The 21953-nt window shown below is 50.3% G+C and overlaps 1 protein-coding gene across 1 annotated transcript; it reads left to right on the top strand.

Moving 5' to 3' along the window:
- Nucleotides 1–1135: 1135 nt before the first annotated feature.
- LOC308595813 (lithostathine-like) lies at nt 1136–18802 on the top strand. The gene is made up of 5 exons (XM_081210543.1): nt 1136–1572; nt 2213–2325; nt 9620–9763; nt 10215–10326; nt 18229–18802. The coding sequence occupies exons 1-5, from the start codon at nt 1464–1466 to the stop codon at nt 18300–18302; spliced, it is 552 nt and encodes a 183-aa protein (XP_081066669.1). The 5' UTR covers nt 1136–1463; the 3' UTR covers nt 18303–18802.
- Nucleotides 18803–21953: the final 3151 nt, after the last annotated feature.

The raw sequence follows: 21953 nt of genomic DNA, 5'->3' as shown, positions 1-21953 counted from the left end.
TGTAGCAATTTCCGATTCCTTTTCTGTATTTGGCAAAGTTCTCCGGCATCACTGGGCAGGGCTTGGGGGTGGCAAAAAAAAGGTTGAAACACAAAGACTGAATCCCTGCAAGCAGGGGAGGAGGAAGGGGGGCGGTGGGGGCAGCCCGCCCCAGGTGTCACCACTGAGGGGGGTGACAAAATGGCATGCGGCACTCACCAGAGGGCTTGCAGTGTGCCTGAGCCACGCATCTCTCCTGGGAGTGACATGGTGGCTTGGGCACCCACGGGCTCCATGCTGCCCCAAACGGTCCGCCCGCTGCCTCCCCCTCAGCTGTAGGGGAGGAGGCAGGCAGCTTCTGATAGGTTTCTATTTATTGCCACTGTGCAGTGCTTGGAGTCACAAGACTCTGTTTACATTCCAGAGACTCCAGGCTGTTGGAAGTCTCATGGGAGACGGATGTTTATATTACTGGTTTCCTGTTCCTTTGTCCCAGTTGCCTCTCTGCTCTCACAGAGAGAGGATGTATTTTTCTTTTCTGTCTGCCTAGTTAGAAAATAAAACTCTTAGCATGGAGCTCATATTTCTTGTCCTTCCACATGCTGCTGTATACTCTGCGTAATGGGGGAACGTACCTGGAGCCTCATCAAAGGCTCAGGTCATTAATCAATGTCGGAGGGCTCGACGGGTGGAAAAGTGCGGCCGAACGCAAGTCCAACAGATTCCTCAGAGGCCCCATGGAGCACCCTGGCTCGCCCATCCCATGGGCCGCTGACCCCGCCCCTGGGCCCCAGGTCCCCAATCGGTTTGCTCCACCGCTGCCTGCAAAGGCTTGTATGATCCCACACTGAGCCCCATAACCTCAGTGCAGAGCCAAGGCACAGGGTAAGCCGACCATTTTGGGCTGTTCCACTGGGGAGAAAGACGCATAACTGTGGCTGCTCCCCCTTCTCTGGAAACACAAGAAGTGGTTGTTGTTCCCCAGGTCTCTCTCTGTCCCCTGAAAGGTAGAAAAGAGAGGCAAAAAGGGGAGGAAAGAGGCAGTCCGTATATTAGCAAAGGTGGAAATTAATTTTAGGTGTTCCAGAAACAGAAACCAAACTGGGTGACTTTTCCCAGTAGATGTTCTCTTGTGGAATAAAGTACCATATTCAGGGGGTGTAAAAGCCTCTTCTTCCAGTTTAGGGTCCTGGTGTTCAAAATGGTATTGCCCCCAAAAGCATCTGGAGATTTTTCTTACAAACCGCAACACAACTAACTTTGCTTTCCGTATGACTTGGAAAATACTGAACCTGGCTGCTGTGCTGCAGCAATATTTGATGTTGTCAAAGCAGATGAGATAGTTTGGGTCTTATAAGCAACTTAGCATTGCCTGTTTTTTGAATTTTGAATGATCACAAGCTCAAAGCCCAAAAAATACACATACACACCCTGCGCCACACTATGGACCCATCATTTCTGGAAATGCCAGGCCCTTAGCTGGGATGAATGTTGCTGACACTTTCTTTTCCCAGGAGAACCAGAAGATGGGACAAATGGTCTACCTTGGACTCTGCCTGTTGGGCTGCCTGATCCTGAACCCTTTGGCAGAAGGTGAGCATTAGTAGAAGGGGAAGAAGTGTTGGTGCTGACCTTGAAAGCCCTCGGTCCAGTATACCTGAAGGAGCGTCTCCACCCCCATCGTTGAGCCCGGACACTGAGGTCCAGCTCCGAGAGCCTTCTGGTGGTTTCCTCGCTGCGAAAAGCCACGTTACAGGGAACCAGGCAGAGGGCCTTCTCAGTGGTGGTGCCCGCCCTGTGGAACGCCCTCCCACCAGATGTTAAAGAGAAAAATAACTACCAAACTTTTAGAAGACATCTGAAGGCAGTGCTGTTTAGGGAAGCTTTTAATGTTTGACGCACTATTGTATTTTAATATTTTGTTGGAAGCCTCCCAGAGTGGCTGGGGAAACCCAGCCAGATGGGCGGGGTATAAATATATTATTATTATTATTATTATGCAGCTGGAGCTGCATAGACAACACTGTGCTGCAACCATTTTGGCAATAACGTCTGGGTTCCCATAAAGAGGGGTGTCAGCAGGTGGCAGGTCAAGGGGGAAAGATTAGTTTGGAAAGAGCCAGAAGTTACCTCCCGATTCCTAACGCCAGGGCTTCCTCGAGGGGCTCCATCTGTCAAGGAAAGGCTTGGTGGTCTGGGGGATCTATTCCACTCTCAATCCAATTCCTCAAAGGTGCCGCCAATCGCACCCAGAGCGCTCGCGCTCCCTGCCCTGCAGGAGCCCTCTTCTACAGAATGTACTGCTATGAGTATTTTAGCTCCAGCCGCTCGTGGGATGATGCCAACGTAAGTTGGGGGAATGAGAAGAAATGAGAAAGTTACTAGGAACTTCACATAACTAAAGACCAGAAATATACCTTTTGGAAATATTGAATAGTGATATTTCTAGAGAAAATACTAAATTCTTTCAGCGGCGAGAATCCTGGTGGCTAAGTACTGGAAGGGTAACCAGGTACCGACCAAAGAGGAATGGTTATGTAAATTATGTGAATATTTGGAACTGGCCAAATTGACGGATGTAACAAGACTAAAGCCAGTGATTACAGTCAAGAAGGAATGGAAGTGCTTGAATGATTATTTAGAAAGACAAGGTTCTAATGTAAAAATTTGGCTGTGTCTAGAATGACCTCATGAATGTAAAAGGGGAAACATACATATATGCATATCTATATATTAAGATGAAACTAATACTGAAATACAGATAAAATATTAAATGTGAAAGGAAATGTTGTGAGAGTGATAGAAGTCTATTACTACTATTATTTTGTAAAATAGTGTTTATTGCATTGAAATATTATACTTTTCTTTATTCTTTTACTGTTGTCAGGGGTTCAGGAGCAGAGGCAAGGGCAAGGGAGGAAACAGAGAGCGAGGGGGAGGAGGCAGAAGAAAAGATGAGTGATGACGACGACCCAAGATCTCCGAGTCTTTCCAGTGAATCAGAAGATTCACAGAAAGGAGCACCAGTGGCCAGGGCAAGGGGGGAGCCTAGGGGGACACCCCAGGAAGATAGAGCCAGAGGGGACTCAGAGGAGAGCAGTTGGAAATCGGGACCAGCGTCACCGCCAGAGAGCAGGGAAGAGGAAGAGCGCCAGAGATCAAGTGCTGGCAGCTCACAACAGGGGGGAGGGCACGAGTCAGGAGTGGCCACACCTCCATCGGGGAGCGAAGAAACGGTCAGACGGAAAGTGGAAGGTTGGGCGCGCGCGCCAAGTTCAAATGCACAGGAAAGTGACGCAGTAGGCAGCCAGGAAAGGGAGCCAGGTCCTAAAGCCCGGCGCAAGAAGACAGGGAGTTCCGGGGGGTCGGCGTCAGAAGAATCCCGGAAGGAAGAGACCCCGGGGGGCAGAGGGACCCAGAGGAGAACAGTCAGGCGGAAAAGGTGGAGCAGGGCTAGGATATTAAGTTGGTGCACAAGGGGCGGAGACTCAGACGGAGCTTCGCCGATCTAGCCACTAGACGTAGAGTTGCACGCAGCAGCTTGAGAATGGAAACTGTAACTCAATAAAGACTTTTACTTAATGACCGCTGGCTAGCGTGATCCTCTGTGAGCTAGGATCTTGAAGCAGCTCTGACAGTAAGCTCCGTCCCCTAAATTGTGGGCATCTACAGCCTCAAGGAGAGGAGAGAAGCAGGTGCCTACTAGCTAGCTCACGAACGGCAGACAACATGACGGCTGAGCAGCAGATAGAGGAACTCAGAAAAGCAGTGTCACAACTGAATGCCGAGGCTCTCGCATCCAGGAAGAGAGAGGAGGAGGCAGCTGCCGCCTGCAGGGATCTCCAGGTCAGGTTGGACATGCTTACTAAGCAAGGGCAACTGACACCCAAACAGGAGGGAATTGGGTTGGCGAGACGAACAGGCGGTCTGGTCTCTCACTTCGATGGGAACCTGCAGCAGTACCCCAACTTTAGAGCAGATGTAATGTGCGCACTGGAACTGCTGAAAAAAGACTTTAGAGATGAGCAAGAGAGAGTGGGATTCATCATGTCCCATTTGCATGGGGAAGCTAAAGCATGGCTGCGCAATTTGTGGAGGGATAAGGATCCGGCGCTCCAAAATGCGGATGCTTTTATTAAAGCGATGGATGGGTGTTTTTTATCAAACATTGACGTGGATCTTGCTCGGCAGCAGATACATGGACTGAAACAAGGGAGGGCCAGCGTAAGGCAATATCATGCCCGCTTTTTCGCTTTGGTCAGTGCTCTGGAATGGGACAGGGATTCGGCTCCTGTAAGAGACCTGTTTTGGGAGGGATTGCACGGCTCTGTTAAAGATGAAATTGCGAGGGGGGAGAGACCCCGGACCACGCAGGAGATCGTTCAGAGGGCGCTAGCGGTGGGGGTGCGGCTGGAAGAACGTCCGTGGAGCAGAGACGAAGGGCGTGGAGGGCGCGAACCAGCCAGGGGCTCCTCCTTCTTTCCCAGAGAAGCAGCGCGTGCGCAATCCACGCCTCCGTCAGGAGGAGGGGCGGAACCTATGGAGGTTGGAAGTGCAAGGGCTCAGTCAGCAGCCAGAGCCCTAGCACTGACAACAGTGAAAGCGAAGCCTCCTAGAGGGAACAGGAAGTGTTACATCTGCGAGGAGCCAGGGCATATGGCGAAAGAGTGTCCCCGGAGGCTCCACAAGCACACTGCAGCCTCAGCAATGGTAACTGCAGCAATGCAGCAAGGAGGACCACAGCAGGGAAACGACGATGTCTGGCTGGAGGAAGAGGCACTGGGGCCCAGCCAGACGTGTCAATGAAGAAGTCCCCGGAGATTTCACAGCCCATGGACCCCCTCCCGCCCAAACCAGTAGTGAGGCTCACCGCATCGCTCCAGCTGCCCAATGGAATCACCATGGACGTGCCGCTCACCATTGACTCGGGAAGCAATGCGGACTTTATAGGGCAGGACTTTGTAGACCGGCACACTATACAGTTGCTGCCGGCCACGCTGCCCCTGCAGGTGGTCACGGTGGATGGCAGGGAGCTGCTAGGGGGGCAAGTGGTGAAGCAGACGCCACCAATGGTGATGCGCCTTGGGAATCACAGGGAAATCATCAGCTTCAACGTCACTCAACTATCGGACACGCCCATTGTATTGGGCATGAGTTGGCTGGACAAGCACAGCCCGACGCTGGCTTGGTACCAGAGGCAGCTGACCTTCGGCTCTTCCTTTTGTGCTGAACACTGCATTGTGCCCCGGCAGGAAGGAGAGGAAGAGGAGTCACAGCTGCTGCTAGGCACGCTGCAAGCGATTCCCCACAAGTACGCAGAATTTTTGGAGGTTTTCTGCGAGAAGGAGGCAGACAGGCTACCCCCCCACAGACCATATGACTGCAAAATTGACCTGCTGCCGGGGGCGGCGCTGCCTAAAGGGAAGCTGTATTCCATGTCTGAGGACGAACTGCAGGAACTCAAAGAGTTCATAGATCATAATTTGGAGCGCGGTTTCATCCGGGAGTCCAAGGCAGCGGGGGGCAGTCCTGTATTCTTTGTTAAGAAGCGGGACACGCCCCAAAAAAGACTTGTGGTGGACTATCGCGTCTTAAACAGTGTGACCAAGCCATCGGACTTCCCCATGCCCCGAATCGACGACCTCCTCGCAAAGGTACGGAAGGGCAGCGTGTTCACCAAGTTAGACCTGCGAGGGGCGTACAACCTCATTCGCATGCGGGAGGGAGATGAGTGGAAGACAGCCATGTTCACGCCTCTGGGCACCTACGAATATAGAGTTATGACTTTTGGATTGCAAAATGGCTCCCACGTTTTTCAAGCGTTCATGCATCACGTGTTGGCGGGGCTCCTCTACAAGACGTGCGTCTGTTTCTTAGATGACATCCTGATCTTTTCGGAATCGCAGCAGGAGCATGACAGACACGTCAAAGAAGTGCTAAGCAGGCTACAGCAGCATAGGCTCTACGCCAAGCTGGAGAAGTGCCAATTCGACGTGACGGAGGTGGATTTTCTGGGCTACAAGTTGTCTGACAAGGGGCTCGCCATGGACAGCGCCAAGGTTCGAGCGGTGTTGGACTGGAAGAGCCCACGCAACCGGAAGGAGGTCCAAAGGTTTGTCGGCTTCGCGAACTTCTATCGCAAGTTTATCAAAGGCTTCGCTATGCAGACAGTGGCCATCACGGACACGCTTAGCTCCAAGAAAAAGAAGTTCATTTGGACAGAGCAGGCGGAGCAGTCCTTTCAGGCACTCAAGCGTCTCTTCGCGTCGGAAGAGCAGCTGCTTCATGTCAACCCCAGCAAGCCGATGAGGGTGGAGACAGACGCTTCGGACAGAGCCGTGGGGGCGGTCCTGCTGCAGAAAGACCCGCAGGGGGTGTGGCGACCGGGAGCGTTTTACTCCAGGAAGCTCAGCAAGTCCGAGCAGAACTACACCATATGGGACAGGGAGTTGCTGGCCATTCATGCAGCGTTCAAAGCATGGAGGCACTTCCTGATCGGCGCCAAGCACACGGTGCAGGTCTGCACGGACCACAAGAATCTGGAGCACTGGCGCACGGCACAGTTCCTGAACCAAAGGCAGATACGTTGGGCTGAGTTCTTTGCGAACTTCAACTTCCGAATAGAGTATGTCCCGGGGGACACCAACATCATGGCGGACGCTCTCTCTCGTAAGCCACAATATTTGGAGGACGCCAAGCCAGCGGCCGCCATGCACATCTTCGCACCAACAGTGTGGGCGTGCGCTGCGGCAACAGTGGACCTGGAGGCGGTGCGACGAGCGTTGCAGGATGACTCCTTCGCACAAGCAAAGATGGCAGAGGTGCACAGGGGCACGGCAGCGACCGACGAGTTCCAGCTGAGAGATGGATTGCTCATTCGTAAAGGGGCCATCTACGTGCCGGGAGACGAACTTCGCGCCAAGGTTCTGCAGCAGCTGCACGACGCGCCCACTGCCGGGCACTTTGGCAAGGAGAAGACGGTGGAATTAGTCGCCAGGGACTTCTGGTGGCCCGGAATGAGAGGGGAGGTCGCGGACTACGTGGCGAGGTGTGACACCTGCCAGAGGGCCAAACCGGTGCACAGACCGCCGGCCGGACTGTTGGAACTGCTGCAAACTCTGGTCGAACCATGGGAGAGAGTGGCCCTGGACTTTGTCACGGATCTGCCCAGCTTGAGGGGCAAGATGGCCGTGCTGGTGGTGGTGGACTTGTTCTCCAAGATGGCACATTTCATTCCGTGTGCCAAGGTGGCCACGGCGGAGCAAGCCGCCAAACTGTTCACAGACCACGTGTTCAAGGTTCACGGTCTGCCACGGTCTATTCTGTCCGACCGGGGGCGGCAGTTCATCTCGAATTTCTGGCAGAAGCTGATGGGCTTCCTGAACGTCAAGATCAACCTGGCGTCGGCGAGACACCCGCAGACCAACGGGCAGGCGGAGCGGGTCAATGCCATCATGCAGCAGTACCTGAGATGTTATGCGAATCAACAGCCTGCGACGTGGGTGGATTACCTGCCGCTCGCCGAGTTCGCCTACAACAACACGAAGCACGTGTCCACGGGGGTCACGCCGTTCTTCGCCAACAACGGGAGGCACCCCAGGACCTTTCCGGGACTGGAAAGGATGGGGGAGGGGGAGCCGCAGACAGCAGATGCGTTCGCGTCGGAGTTGCAGGAGGTCCACGATCAGCTGCGGCGGCACCTGGAGCTGGCCAAACATGCATACAAGGTGCAAGCGGACAAACACAGAAGGGTTGGCGAAGAGATCCATGTGGGAGACTGGGTCTGGTTAGCAGCCCACGCAGTGCCGGCCAGGTCGTTGGCCAAGAAGAAACTAGGGCATAAGCAACTGGGGCCCTACCAAGTCGAAGAGCAGGTCAACCCGGTGGCTTTCAGGCTGGCGCTTCCGGAGGGTTCCAGAATGCATCCGGTGTTCCACAGATCGGTGCTCACTCCCTACAAGGCACCACACAGGTTTCAGGAACCCGGAACGGCACCGAGTCCGCTCAGAGAAAGAACCGGGCACGCGGGAGTGGCACAGGAGGGACGCATCAACGAAGTCACGGAGATTTTGGACTCCAGATGGGGGGAAGAAGGGGTAGAATACCTTCTCGCCAAGGAGGGCACCCCGGCCAGTGCGAACAGCTGGGTACCGGGCTACGCCTTGGACGAACCTCTGCTCAAAGACGAGTTTCATGCCCTCTTCCCACATAGACCAATGCCAGCAGACTTTTTCGACGACTGGCTTTTCACGCCCACGCTTTCTGCCAGCACGTTCCGGGGGTTCGACTCGGACGAGGACCCGATACGAGACGCCCGTTCCCCGGAGGGGTCACCCTCGGGATCTGCCTCAGAACCTTCGTATTGGTGGGACGATAGACCAGAGGAGCAGTGGCGCAGGAAGTGGCAGGAAGGTCCAGGACGAGCAACGCCGCCAGGGGGAAGTGAGGGAGAGACGGACATGGACGTTTTCGGGGACGACCCTGGTTTCGAGCACGGCGGCACGGAGATGGAAGCGGAGGTGACCGTCGTCGACGAGAGCAGGGAGGAAGAACCGGGAGACTTCAGATGGAGGCCCGCCACGGGCAGCGAACTGTATCCGACGTTCGTCCCTCTGACACAGCAGCACCCAGTTCCCGCACCGGAAGGAGGGGAGGGGGGAACGGGGGGCTTCGAGGGGGGATGGATGTCAGGGGTTAAGGAGCAGAGGCAAGGGCAAGGGAGGAAACAGAGAGCGAGGGGGAGGAGGCAGAAGAAAAGATGAGTGATGACGACGACCCGAGATCTCCGAGTCTTTCCAGTGAATCAGAAGATTCACAGAAAGGAGCACCAGTGGCCAGGGCAAGGGGGGAGCCTAGGGGGACACCCCAGGAAGATAGAGCCAGAGGGGACTCAGAGGAGAGCAGTTGGAAATCGGGACCAGCGTCACCGCCAGAGAGCAGGGAAGAGGAAGAGCGCCAGAGATCAAGTGCTGGCAGCTCACAACAGGGGGGAGGGCACGAGTCAGGAGTGGCCACACCTCCATCGGGGAGCGAAGAAACGGTCAGACGGAAAGTGGAAGGTTGGGCGCGCGTGCCAAGTTCGAATGCACAGGAAAGTGACGCAGTAGGCAGCCAGGAAAGGGAGCCAGGTCCTAAAGCCCGGCGCAAGGAGACAGGGAGTTCCGGGGGGTCGGCGTCAGAAGAATCCCGGAAGGAAGAGACCCGGGGGGCAGAGGGACCCAGAGGAGAACAGTCAGGCGGAAAAGGTGGAGCAGGGCTAGGATATTAAGTTGGTGCACAAGGGGCGGAGACTCAGACGGAGCTTCGCCGATCTAGCCACTAGACGTAGAGTTGCACGCAGCAGCTTGAGAATGGAAACTGTAACTCAATAAAGACTTTTACTTAATGACCGCTGGCTAGCGTGATCCTCTGTGAGCTAGGATCTTGAAGCAGCTCTGACAACTGTCTACTTTTCTTTGCATTTCCCCCCTTTATTTCCCCCCTTTATATTGTTCTTTATGGTTTGGTATTGATGTATTTACTTTGCAATAATAAAAAGGAGCTGTGAAAAGAGAGAAAGAGAGAGGAGCAAGGGCCGACTCCTTGAGAATCCTGGCTCTGGGCAGCATCTCACTGGTTTCCCCCTTTCTTCTCCCTGCAGGTCAGCTGCCAGAGGAGACATGGGTCCCAGCTGGCCTCCATTCTTTCTGCAAGGGAAGCAAATGTGATTTACAGTTACCTGCGACAATATGGCTCCAGCAACGTCTGGATCGGCCTGGTAGCTGACGGTGGTAGCCACCACGTGGTAGGTGCCTTTAGGACTCTCTGAAGATGCTGACTGTATGAGCTCCTCAGCTCCCTTGAGCTCCTTCAGATGTAGATCACCGGCTCTCACTTCCCTCTGAAACCACTTTCTTCCTCAAACGTCAAATCCCATTTGGAGATGGGACTATTTCTCGGAGTGGCTCTGTGGGAGGTTCTGGAACTCCAGCTCCAGATCCTCATTGCCTTTCCTCCTTCCCAACTCTCATTGCGCTATCTATAAAGTCACAGATTCTGTGACATCTCCCCACCACTGTACAAATTGTCAGTCCCCTTTCATCTTTATGGCTCCAGCTGCTGGAGACTCAAATCAACCCCTTGGCTTTGTCAGTTGTGCTGATTCCCCAGCTGTGTCCTCTCTGGGGATATGGGGAGCAATGGGCTTGCATTCCCCTTTTATCACAAGGCCTTCCTTTCTCCTTCTCTCTCTCCAGAATATGATCTGGAAATGGAGCGATGGATCTGTCTTCTCTCAACCCCTCTGGGATGGCCGGAGCATCAGCAACTCAATCTCTTCAGACGAATGTGTCTCCGTTTCTTATTCAGGTATGCAGGAAGAGAGACTGGGGAAGGAACCCAATTCCATTCAAGGAATTGAGGGGAACTAAATCAAAGCCATCCTCAGACACTCTGGATGTTGCAATGCAGTTCTCCAACCAAGTCTGTGCAAAAACACATATACTTGGGTAAAGGTAAAGGTAAAGGACCCCTGACAGTTAAGTCCAGTCGTGAACGACTCTGAGGTTGCGGTGCTCATCTCGCTTTACTGACCGAGGGAGCAGGTGTTTGTCTGCAGACAGCTTCCAGGTCATGTGACCAGCATGACTAAGCCGCTTCTGGCGAACCAGAGCAGTGCATGGAAATGCAGTCTACCTTCCCACCGGAGCTGTATCTATTTATCTACTTGCACTTGGTGTGCTTTCGAATTGTTAGGCTGGCAGGAGCTGGGACCGAGCGACGGGAGCTCACCCCGTTGCGGGGATTCAATCCGCTGACCTTCCGATCGGCAAGCCCTAGGCTCTGTGGTTTAGACCACAGTGTGCTTTTGTAGCAGCCTGCTTGTGGTTAACGCTTAGCTGGAATGAAATATTCAACGCAGCAATAGAGAAATTAAAATAATAATTTATTTGTCAGACAAATAAATGAGAGGCACAGTGGTATATGGTTACCAAGCTCTGGCCTGGCCTCCTGCCATTATGGCCAGCACTTATATTCCCTTAATCCAGCCCCCTTTGCTCCTCCTGTGGCTGCCTCTGTCCAATCAGCCTGGTTGAAATTCCTATTGGCTGATTGCTATAACCAATCCTAAAAGATACACCCATATCCTCCTGTCCTTATATGGAACACAAAGAGCTATATATTGTTACATCTATAAATGACAAATAAGTAGTAATATATCTTACATGTGTCTCAACAAGGAATCTTAATTACCAGCTCACCTCTTGCCCTCCTTGCCCTATGGTTAATAATTTTAAATTTTTATTTGAACAGATGTCAGAGACCTTGGGTTCATATTCTCATGCATCATCAATGAAATATCTCCTTTTGGAGGTCTTTAAACAAAGGCCTGACAACCATTTGTCATGAGTGCTCGATTGGCGTCTCCTGTCTGGCAGGGGGCTAGGCTGGTGGCTGACTTAATTTCAGGATAAATACAACTCTTACAACTATATGAAATAAGAATCTAGCATTTCTTAAATCCTTTGCATAATTACATTTAAGCCAGCATATTTCATACATTATCATAGATAGCTTTTTAGAAGGATAAACTTCCTCAAAGTAAAAGGAAGGAACAGTTTACAGCCTCAAAATAAAATAGGAAAAAAGCCTCTTCCCCTGTTTACACTCCCCCCTTCTCCAGCCAGTTGCTTTGTTTTCCATGTGCTCTTGGCCTTTTGTCCTGTGGCTCAAGTTTAACGGTTTTATTTTACTATTTACTAACTCTTAATTATGTTGGGTCTATGTAACCTTGCTCTTAACCTGCAATTCCCTTTTTACGACTTTGAGAATTGTTTTCTGCTATAAATCAAGGGGGGGGGCCCTTGTCTAGGAGGAAAACATTGCCAAGGTTCTCTAAGCAGCTGGTCTTCTGCCTGGCATGAAACATTTGAAAATCTTTAAGCTCATTTTTAGAATTTTAGGAACCTGATCAAGATATAAGCCAACCTGATCAAGATATAAGCCAATATAAGCCTTGATTAAAAATGCAGTCTATATTCAGATGCCTCATTCCCCCCTTTCAAGCTCAAGGACCTTGCTACCAAGCGTCCTTGATAGCTTGATCTTCATCATATTCCTGAGGTAAAGCTCTGTATAGGGCCATGATATGAGGTAGAGTTTCATTCGGAATCATCTTGCTAATTGTACTTCTAAAACATGAAATGATACATGGCATCATACATAAAACCATCACTACTACCATCAAGAAAAACAAGCAAGACAATAATATCCCTTTGAGTCCCGCAACATTAGGTAACCAATTGGTGAGCCATCCCATATCCCATCCTTCCCATGTTTGTACTGGGACATGTGCTATACTCTCCATCTTTGTGACCAACACACGGATTGCCTCACCATTATCAGAAATGTTAAAGCAACAGGCATTCCCTGTCAAGTTCAAGACTCCACATAGGCCTCCCTGCCTGGCAAGTACATAATCCATTCCCATTTTCAGCTGCAAAATGGCGGCTCTACTTTCATCCAACTGTTGTGCAATAAGTCTCAAACTCTGGGCCGTTGCATTGGTTACAAGTTCCACTACTGCTTGCAATCGAATTATTCTGTTTAGATTATAAATAGGATCCCGTGCCCCTTGTATGAGCTCACCAGGATTCCAGGAGGCAGGATCATAATAGGCTATAATGCGCTCTGGTGGCCAATCATCAGTATCGCTCCAACTTTGGGTACTTCCTCCTGCTATATGAGAAATATCAGCGTTTCTTCGTGTTCGCTTAGCTGAACTAGTGGGCATAATCCACATTGGTGGTAATACCCATCCCAGGAAACAAGTCCCACTCCATTTGGAAGGGAGTTTCTTGTATGCCCATTCTCCACATATCCACCACAACCATCGGGTCTGAGGGTTTTGGTATGTGGAGTGCATAAGGCGAAATATCAAAAGGGGTATAGAGTTTACAATGCAGTATGTTAGATTGCCTTCTTCTGTCACAGTTATGTTCCACACCATTTTCCATGCATGAATAAAAGGAGGTGCACAGGGCAAGGTATTCCGAGTTCGATAGGTAGTACCGTGTGCCCAGGTATGACTATTCTTAATATAATCCCAAGTATAGTGACAATGAGAAGAGCCTATCATGGTAGAATCAGCTGCATCTGATGATTTATGTACACAGAATTCCCCTTGTACAGGTATAACTCGTAATGGTTTAGTTGAGTTCCATCCGGGGAAATTCTGTACTTCTGTTTGGTGTGGCATTTCGCTTACCATACCAATGGCATTTAATGGTATTGGTAATAAGGGCATACCTCCCTCTGAATCATCTGGCCCAAGAGAGCAAACAAGGCAATTGGTCCTATTTGCAACATTGGCTACCATCTCAGCTAAGCCTACCCACATATTGTGGTCATAGCGGAATCCATATTTAGCAAATTTGGTCAGATTCAAGGACCCTTCCCCTTCCCAAGGGATCAGGATTAATAATAAAATCATGTTGATGTCTAGCATATGCATTCCTTCCACAAAAGATTACCTTATTGTGATAGCATAAAACTATTAGTCCCAATATAATTCCCCCAGTGACAGAAATGGGGAACCACCAAGACCAAAACATATATCCCAAGGATCCCCAATGTGTAATATCTCTGATAATTGTTCCACAAGGGGGGGGCAGTCAATTAATTGTATTAGAGAATCTTCCCATTCGCAATCGCTGGTTTAGACGCTCCTCAAGCTTCAGGCGTGCGCAGGTCAGCCAGCTTCCAGGTTGTGGCTGCAGCAGGCCGGTCGTCTAATGTTGCCCGTGACCTAGCCCGTTCCCCGTAGGGCTAGATACAGGGGTTTTTGGAGAGAGTCAGTTTTAAAGGATTAGAGGGGTCACCTTTTGCACGTCCAACTGCCTTCGGACTTCTTCAAATGGGAGTGATGAATCCAGGGGGTCACCTCAGCTACCTTCACCGCTGTTGGAGTAGAGAGCAAGACGGTGTAAGGTCCACGCCACTTAGGTGCAAGTGGATCACGTTTCCACTCTTTCACCCATATGCTATGCCAGCCTGGAGCTGATGAATCGGCTTGGCAATGATGCACGGCGTGCGCTCGAGGGCCCAACTGTTAAGATAAAAAACAAACAAACACGGGAGAGAGACAAAAACACGGGAGAGAGATTGCACTTGTCCCTGTGTCACATGGTCTCCTATTTGTTTGAGGTCAGTTGGAATATCCTGAACAAAGGAGGGCGGCCTCCCATACAGGAGCTCAAAAGGTGACAACTTAAGTCTTTTTGTGGGTGCGCACCGAACACGAAACAGTGTTATGGGTAACACGTCTACCCTCCTGAGACTTTAGACATATTAGTGGGCTTCTGGCATGCCCTGCAGATACCTTGCACAAGCGTCTGGCGGTAGGTGGTAAGCCTGGCCAGGTGAATTGCATTGTTTGGATCCCAATTAGGATCTTCCAAGGGAAAGTTGTCATGGAGATGACGGTCAATATTATAAATATTTCCCACTCTGGCCTGCTCACGCAAATATATCTGTGCCTTTTCAATTATGTCTCTCCTTTCCTCAGTGGTGAAGAGAGTATTCAGGAGCTGGCGACAATCTGTCCAAGTAGGACTATGAGTATTTACTATTGAGGTCACCAAGTCCATCATAGCCTGAGGTTTTTCTGCGAAAGATGGGGTGTGTGTTTTCCAATTCATCAGATCTGTAGTCGTGAATGGAATATATTGCAGGGTCGAAGTTCGAGGTGGCCGTGGTCCAGGTTGCCCATTAACCAGCACAGGCTCCTCAAGTGCATCAAATACTCTTCTGAGAGGGGCTAGTACGTGATCTTTCTCTTCGCTTTGCTCTAGGGGCCTCAAATCATAGGGGATGGTATTTGTCCCAAGGCGTTCTTTTAGCAGCTCTATACGCCTGGCTGTATTGCTTGCTGACCGATCAAGGTCTCCCTGTAACTTCTGTAATAATTCTCTAGGACTTGGATGTACAGGGGTTTGGGGTAGGCAATCAGTTGTTCCACTAAAAGAGACTGTAGATGGAGTTCTACTGGGACTCACAGATGGAATAACCACTTCTGCTTGGGTTTTATTATAGGCCTCCAATGCCTCCTGAAGATATTTATCATAATCTATCAAGGAATCAAGTTCTGTGACTCCAGCCCCATTATTCATTCCACTTTCTTGCCTTGGGGTTACAACTGGTGGAGGGTTTGAATTAGGCTCCCTTCGATGTGGAGCATAGGGTGGAGGTGGAAGCACCTCTTCCTCTGGTCCCTCAAAAATGGGTTTGAGTTTATTTGGCAAGATTCCTTTCCTAGCTTTGGCTTTTACAGCCAATAATTTGCATCGTTGGACTTTGCATTCCCTTATCCATGGAGGATTTTTATTTAATGTGCTCAGCCAAGAATCTATATATGAAAATTGTTCTGGGCACCCTCCAGTTTCTTTGGTGATGTTAGACCAAAGTTTGCTTACTAAATTTATATCAAAGGTTCCCTGAGATGGCCATCCAGTATTTTGCTTCGGCCACTCTAATTCACATAACGTTCTCAGGCGCTCTGGCGTCATTTTGACTCCATATGCCCCTGAGAAGGCTTTCTTAAAATTATTTAACATACATTCAAGAGGTGTATTTTCCCCCTTTGAACCCCCAACTCCCATTGTATGGCCCTGTGAAGTATCCACTCAGTCACTCACACACACACCTTACTGGGAAACGAAGTAGTACTCACTCCACACTTAGGTCAGCTACACATTGTACTTTCTCACACATGCAATGCGCTAGATACTTCAACCACACTCTACCTCCCAATCTTCCCTTTTCCCTACACCAGATCACCATCTGATGTACCCAGCCACCTAGCGTACTCAGTTCCCCTTTACTGAGACGCAGAAGTTTGATCAGGACTTCTCTTCCTCCCAATTAATTGGAGGGCCAAAACCCCTTAGTGCACTTACCCTTAGCTGGTTGCCTGTTTATTTCTCTGGTCCCCCCCGGTCCGTCGCCGTCAGTGGGCAGGGTATCAGACAGACGAGACTGCTGCGTTCCCCTGGAAAAAAATTTCCCAGTGCGCGCTGGGTAGGCAATCAGTTGTCTTCTCTCTTGTACCCTGTCCAGTAAGGCGAAGGGGCTGCGTTCCAGCAGACCACTTATCTGAGTCGCAGGCACCATAAAATGTAGCAGCCTGCTTGTGGTTAACGCTTAGCTGGAATGAAATATTCAACGCAGCAATAGAGAAATTAAAATAATAATTTATTTGTCAGACAAATAAATGAGAGGCACAGTGGTATATGGTTACCAAGCTCTGGCCTGGCCTCCTGCCATTATGGCCAGCACTTATATTCCCTTAATCCAGCCCCCTTTGCTCCTCCTGTGGCTGCCTCTGTCCAATCAGCCTGGTTGAAATTCCTATTGGCTGATTGCTATAACCAATCCTAAAAGATACACCCATATCCTCCTGTCCTTATATGGAACACAAAGAGCTATATATTGTTACATCTATAAATGACAAATAAGTAGTAATATATCTTACATGTGTCTCAACAAGGAATCTTAATTACCAGCTCACCTCTTGCCCTCCTTGCCCTATGGTTAATAATTTTAAATTTTTATCTTGAACAGATGTCAGAGATCTTGGGTTCATATTCTCATGCATCATCAATGAAATATCTCCTTTTGGAGGTCTTTAAACAAAGGCCTGACAACCATTTGTCATGAGTGCTCGATTGGCGTCTCCTGTCTGGCAGGGGGCTAGGCTGGTGGCTGACTTAATTTCAGGATAAATACAACTCTTACAACTATATGAAATAAGAATCTAGCATTTCTTAAATCCTTTGCATAATTACATTTAAGCCAGCATATTTCATACATTATCATAGATAGCTTTTTAGAAGGATAAACTTCCTCAAAGTAAAAGGAAGGAACAGTTTACAGCCTCAAAATAAAATAGGAAAAAAGCCTCTTCCCCTGTTTACACTCCCCCCTTCTCCAGCCAGTTGCTTTGTTTTCCATGTGCTCTTGGCCTTTTGTCCTGTGGCTCAAGTTTAACGGTTTTATTTTACTATTTACTAACTCTTAATTATGTTGGGTCTATGTAACCTTGCTCTTAACCTGTAATTCCCTTTTTACGACTTTGAGAATTGTTTTCTGCTATAAATCAAGGGGGGGCCCCTTGTCTAGGAGGAAAACATTGCCAAGGTTCTCTAAGCAGCTGGTCTTCTGCCTGGCATGAAACATTTGAAAATCTTTAAGCTCATTTTTAGAATTTTAGGAACCTGATCAAGATATAAGCCAACCTGATCAAGATATAAGCCAATATAAGCCTTGATTAAAAATGCAGTCTATATTCAGATGCCTCATTTTAAAATGCTAACATCTGCAAAAGTAACATGCAAAGGTCAGTTGTATATGAGGAAATTGTGTTGCAAAAGTGTGTTGACTGGTTGATAGTAAAGGTAACGGGACCCCTGACCGTTAGGTCCAGTCGTGGCCGACTCTGGGGTTGCGGCGCTCATCTTGCTTTACGGGCCGAGGGAGCCGGCATACAGCTTCTGGGTCATGTGACCTTAAAATGTTGATGAATGTTCAGGAGGAGCTAAATAATCAAACCCACCAAAAATCACAAAATGATGTGGAAATATAGAGAACTCAAGAATGGGGAAATGGGCAAAAAATGAAAAGGACAGACTTACTTATTCCTGTGTGGAAAGGACTTGGCAAGGAAACTGAGGACAGGGAGAGATGGGGCTCCAGAGAGAGAACCCCACTAGTTTCCTCTTTATACTTGGCACTTCGTATCACCTGGGCTGCATTTTTGTTTTAGAACTGTTACCTCCACTGGGGTTGGTGGGCAAAGTCTAGAGTGGTTCTTTGGCCCAGAATAGGGCACAGGGAACTCTGCCCTATGGAAAAAGTTGGAACTTAATTTAAATGCAGAATTCAGCTTTTTGATAGGCGGCTTCAGTGAAGTTTCATTCATGCAGGCATGGGGAATGCTAGAAAACATCTCAAACATCACAAAGATCTCACAAACCAAGGGTTCTGTATGACACAGACAGACAGACAGACACACACCCTACTGGCAAAAGCAGAATGGCTTGTTCAAAATACTTCTGCTTACGTATTTATCAAATCTCTTCGTTGCTTTTCCTCGTAATTGTCCCCCTCTCCAAAACAGGGAAGGAAATACTTGATTTACTCAAAAGGAAGTCTACATTCTCTCCCAACTTCTGGACACTCCCTAACATTCTCTCTCAACCTTCTGCCCTGCAGGTTCCCAGAAATGGATCCAGCGTTCCTGTACGACTACCTTGCCATATCTTTGCAAATACAAGGCCACCTATTAGGCCTGAAACCCTGGACCTGAGAGGAACACCCAAAGACCTCCAGCTTCCCAACAGGTCCAAGGCCAGCCCGCTTTCATAACTACTCTGTCCACCTGCAGGAAATCTATTCCCCCCTCCTCCTCTATTGGCCTGGAGCAGAAAAAACAAGAGGGGCTTCCCCAAGTAAATCCAATTTGGACTCTTGATTCCACTAAGACCTAGCCAAATCCAAAGCTTGAGGGTGTGAGCAACAGTACACCCCCCCCCCAACTGGGAAATTTGCTCCATGAGATATGAAACCTGTCTCCCTTTTCTGCAGAGATGAGATGCTTTTGTGGACTGGTTAGCTGAGTAAACGAAGCTTTCCTTGTGCTTTGCAAAGTGATGGGGCCAACTTTGGAACCCCCTTTCCCAGACCACATCATGGAAATGCAAACCTTTGCAAGCTGTCTGCTCTCCCTCTCTCTGGCCAGCTCCCGTCTTCCTCCGTAGTGACAATAAACCTCATTCTGTGCATGCAATTCTGCGTCCATGCCCTCTGTATTCTTGAAATAGTTGTTTATTGTGACATTCAGATCCCACCTTTCCTCCCTCCAAAGGTCCATGTGGCAGGCATGGTTCTCCCTCAACCCCATTCCATCCTCAGAACTGCCCTGTGAGGTAGGCCAAGCTGAAAGATCATGATTGGTCCAAGATCACCCAGCAGGAGCATCGTAGCTGTGTGGGGATTCGAACCCTCATCTCCCAGGTCCTATGAGTGCTAGAGCCAGAATGGCACTTGGACACAAGCCGTTCGGGTGGGGGAGGTGATGCCAGCCTTAGGATACCAACACAAGAATCTGGGGTCCTGCCTTTGCTGCTTCTGTAGGGATCCCCAACCAGCCATCAATACATTTTAATGTACAGTGGTACCTCGGGTTAAGTACTTAATTCGTTCCGGAGGTCTGTTCTTAACCTGAAACTGTTCTGAACCTGAAGCACCACTTTAGCTAATGGGGCCTCCTGCTGCTGCCGTGCTGCCGGAGCACGTTTTCTGTTCTCATCCTGAAGCAAAGTTCTTAACCTGAAGCAATATTTCTGGGTTAGCGATGTAACCAGAAGCGTATGTAAACTGAAGCATATGTAACCCGAGGTACCGGTGTATTCTTAATCTTTGTTGGAAGCCGCCCAGAGTGGCTGGGGAAACCCAGCCAGATGGGCGGGGTACAAACAATAAATTATAATTATTATCAAACATGCCCTCCTAAGATTCAGGGTTTGGGAGCACTTCAGTCTGAGGAAATGAGGCACTCCAGCAACAACAAAATTCCTTCCACACCAGCCTAGTTGCTCCAAGCTCAGTCTAGCTAAGCGGTGGCGAACCTATGGCATGCATGCCAGAGTGGGCACTCAGAGCCCTCTCTGTGGGCACACTAGCCATCTCCCCTGCAGGGCCATTCCTGGGTGGCTACAAAGTGGGCTCGCCCCCTCAAGCCCCTCTGGGTGGGAATTGCCGCCCACATAATTGTCAGGTGCAGTTCCGCGTCCGCCAATCAGCTGATTTCCAGCTGTTCCGTTCCAACCCCCCATTGTGTTTGGTGTGATTGGTCAGTGCCGCTATCAGGAGATAGTAAGCAACGTTACTGCATGCGTTAGTTGGCTGCGTCAAGGACTTTTCTGTAATACAGTGGTACCTCGGGTTACAGATGCTTCAGGTTACAGATTCTGCTAACCCAGAAATAGTTGTTGTTTAGTCATTTAGTCATGTCCGACTCTTCGTGACCCCCTGGACCAGAGCACGCCAGGCCCTCCTGTCTTCCACTGCCTCCCACAGTTTGGTCAAACTCATGCTGATAGCTTCATATCTTAGTAAGAAATGACAAAGTTGTCCGTGGCGACCCAGCGCCACCCCCTCAGTCCACAGGGTACGCACACCAAATCACAAGTTGAATGACCTTATTCCAGTGGTTTCCAAACTTTTTTCAAAGAGGGCCAGATTTGATGAAGTGAAGGGCCGTGAGAGCCAACCAAAGTTGTTGACCTTTAAAGTTCTTGAGCTTTTTTTTTTTTTTTAGGTTTGAAGTTGTTGAGGTCTTTTTTTTTAGGATTTTACCCCCCAAAATAAACCGCAACAGAGACTGGATTACTTTATTCCTTGCATGGGGGGGAGGGAGCCTCTGCCCGCAAACAGATCAACAGCAGGCCTTGCTTTCGGAGACACAAGGGATAAATTTTACGTGTGTGTGTGCGTGCAAAGGTCAGAGCCCCATTTTTTCCCGTAACACAGGAGTCACAGAGTCCAAGCCGCTGCTCAATGTGCACCAGTACCTAAAACACGGACGGATCTAATCTCGTGGCGTGGGGTGGGGGAGGGAAGGATTTTGCAATGTAAACATTTTGGGGTGCGAGACCCCACTTTGCAAGTGCATTGCCTGGAAAACCTTCCTCTCCCCCCGATTCCTCCCCTCCCGGAACATCATTCTCTCACCCCGCTCCCCACAACCCCAAATTCCGCCCCCATCCGTTGCACCCATTTCTCCTCCTCCTCTTCCTCCTCCCCTCCCAAACTGCCTGCTTCTCCCGCAAGTGGAGCTTCTACGCTGGATTGCTGCTCTACGCCGTAGCTCTAGGGGAGCGCGCTTTCGGAAAGGGGAGGAGAGGACACCCCCCCCCCCCGTGGATGTTGCAGGAAAGGAAAGAAGAATCGGGAGCGAGGACAAAGAGGTAAAGGGGTCGCGGGGGGGGGGGAGAGAAGGATCCAAAGACCCCTCGCCAGCTCCCCAGAGCGCCTTTCGTGGGCCCCACGGGCAGGGCTAGGATCCCTGCATGCGTGCTGCGAAGGGGGTTTTCCTTGGCCCCTTAGGTGCCCTGGCGGGGGCGGACATGGGACACACACCCAGGAGGTCCCTACGAAGACCCCCTTGCCCCGTTTGCCCCACGCAGGGATCCCTGGGGCCCTGTGGGCTCCGCATAGAGAAAGGCGGGTCATGAATGGGTTAACGGGCGGGAGGGACGCCTGGATAGAGACCCCCGTGTGGCTCGTGTGTGTTGGGGGGGGGTGTCCTCTGGACGGAGAGATGGGGCGCGCAGGGCGAGGGGTGAGCCACGCCAATGAGGCCTCCGGCTGCAGGAGAGAGAGAGAAAGGGGGGGGGGGAGAGCGACCAGACTTTAGGGAGAGGTCTCCATTGTGGCGCCCAAGGGGAATCGCCGGAGGGGCCGCCTTGCCTTCTCCCTCCCGCCCAGGAATCGGCCACCCCTTCAAGGCGACCAGAGAGGGATCCCTGGAAAGTGGGGGTTCCAGTCCCCCCACCCCTTCCTTCCTGCAAGCTCCATCCTCTTCCCACCCCATAAGCCCCTGCCCTGTCCAGACGCAGCGGAAGAGGGGAGGGGAGAGCTGTTTTCAGAAGCGGCTCTTTGTTTCCGCAATCCCACCTGGGAAGCAGCCAGAAACCTATTCCTCTCTCTTAGCTTGCCATCTTTGTCTTTCCCACTGCCTGGCTCATTGAGGATGAGGATAATGTACACCTGTCATCAGAAACGGGGGTGCAGAGTCCATGGAATGGCTATCAGGATTGATCTAGAAGTTGCACCTCGAAAGCATTTCTGTTCCTCTTATTCTTTGAAGGTAGTGTCAGAGTGACTGGCAAGCTGAGATTCTTCCCAGTCAAAGGACCCATTTTCATGATAGACAG

This window comes from Podarcis bocagei (assembly GCF_964188305.1).
Source record: "Podarcis bocagei genome assembly, chromosome: 10".
NCBI lineage: Eukaryota > Metazoa > Chordata > Lepidosauria > Squamata > Lacertidae > Podarcis > Podarcis bocagei.
This window is presented reverse-complemented; position numbering and strand designations above follow the sequence as displayed.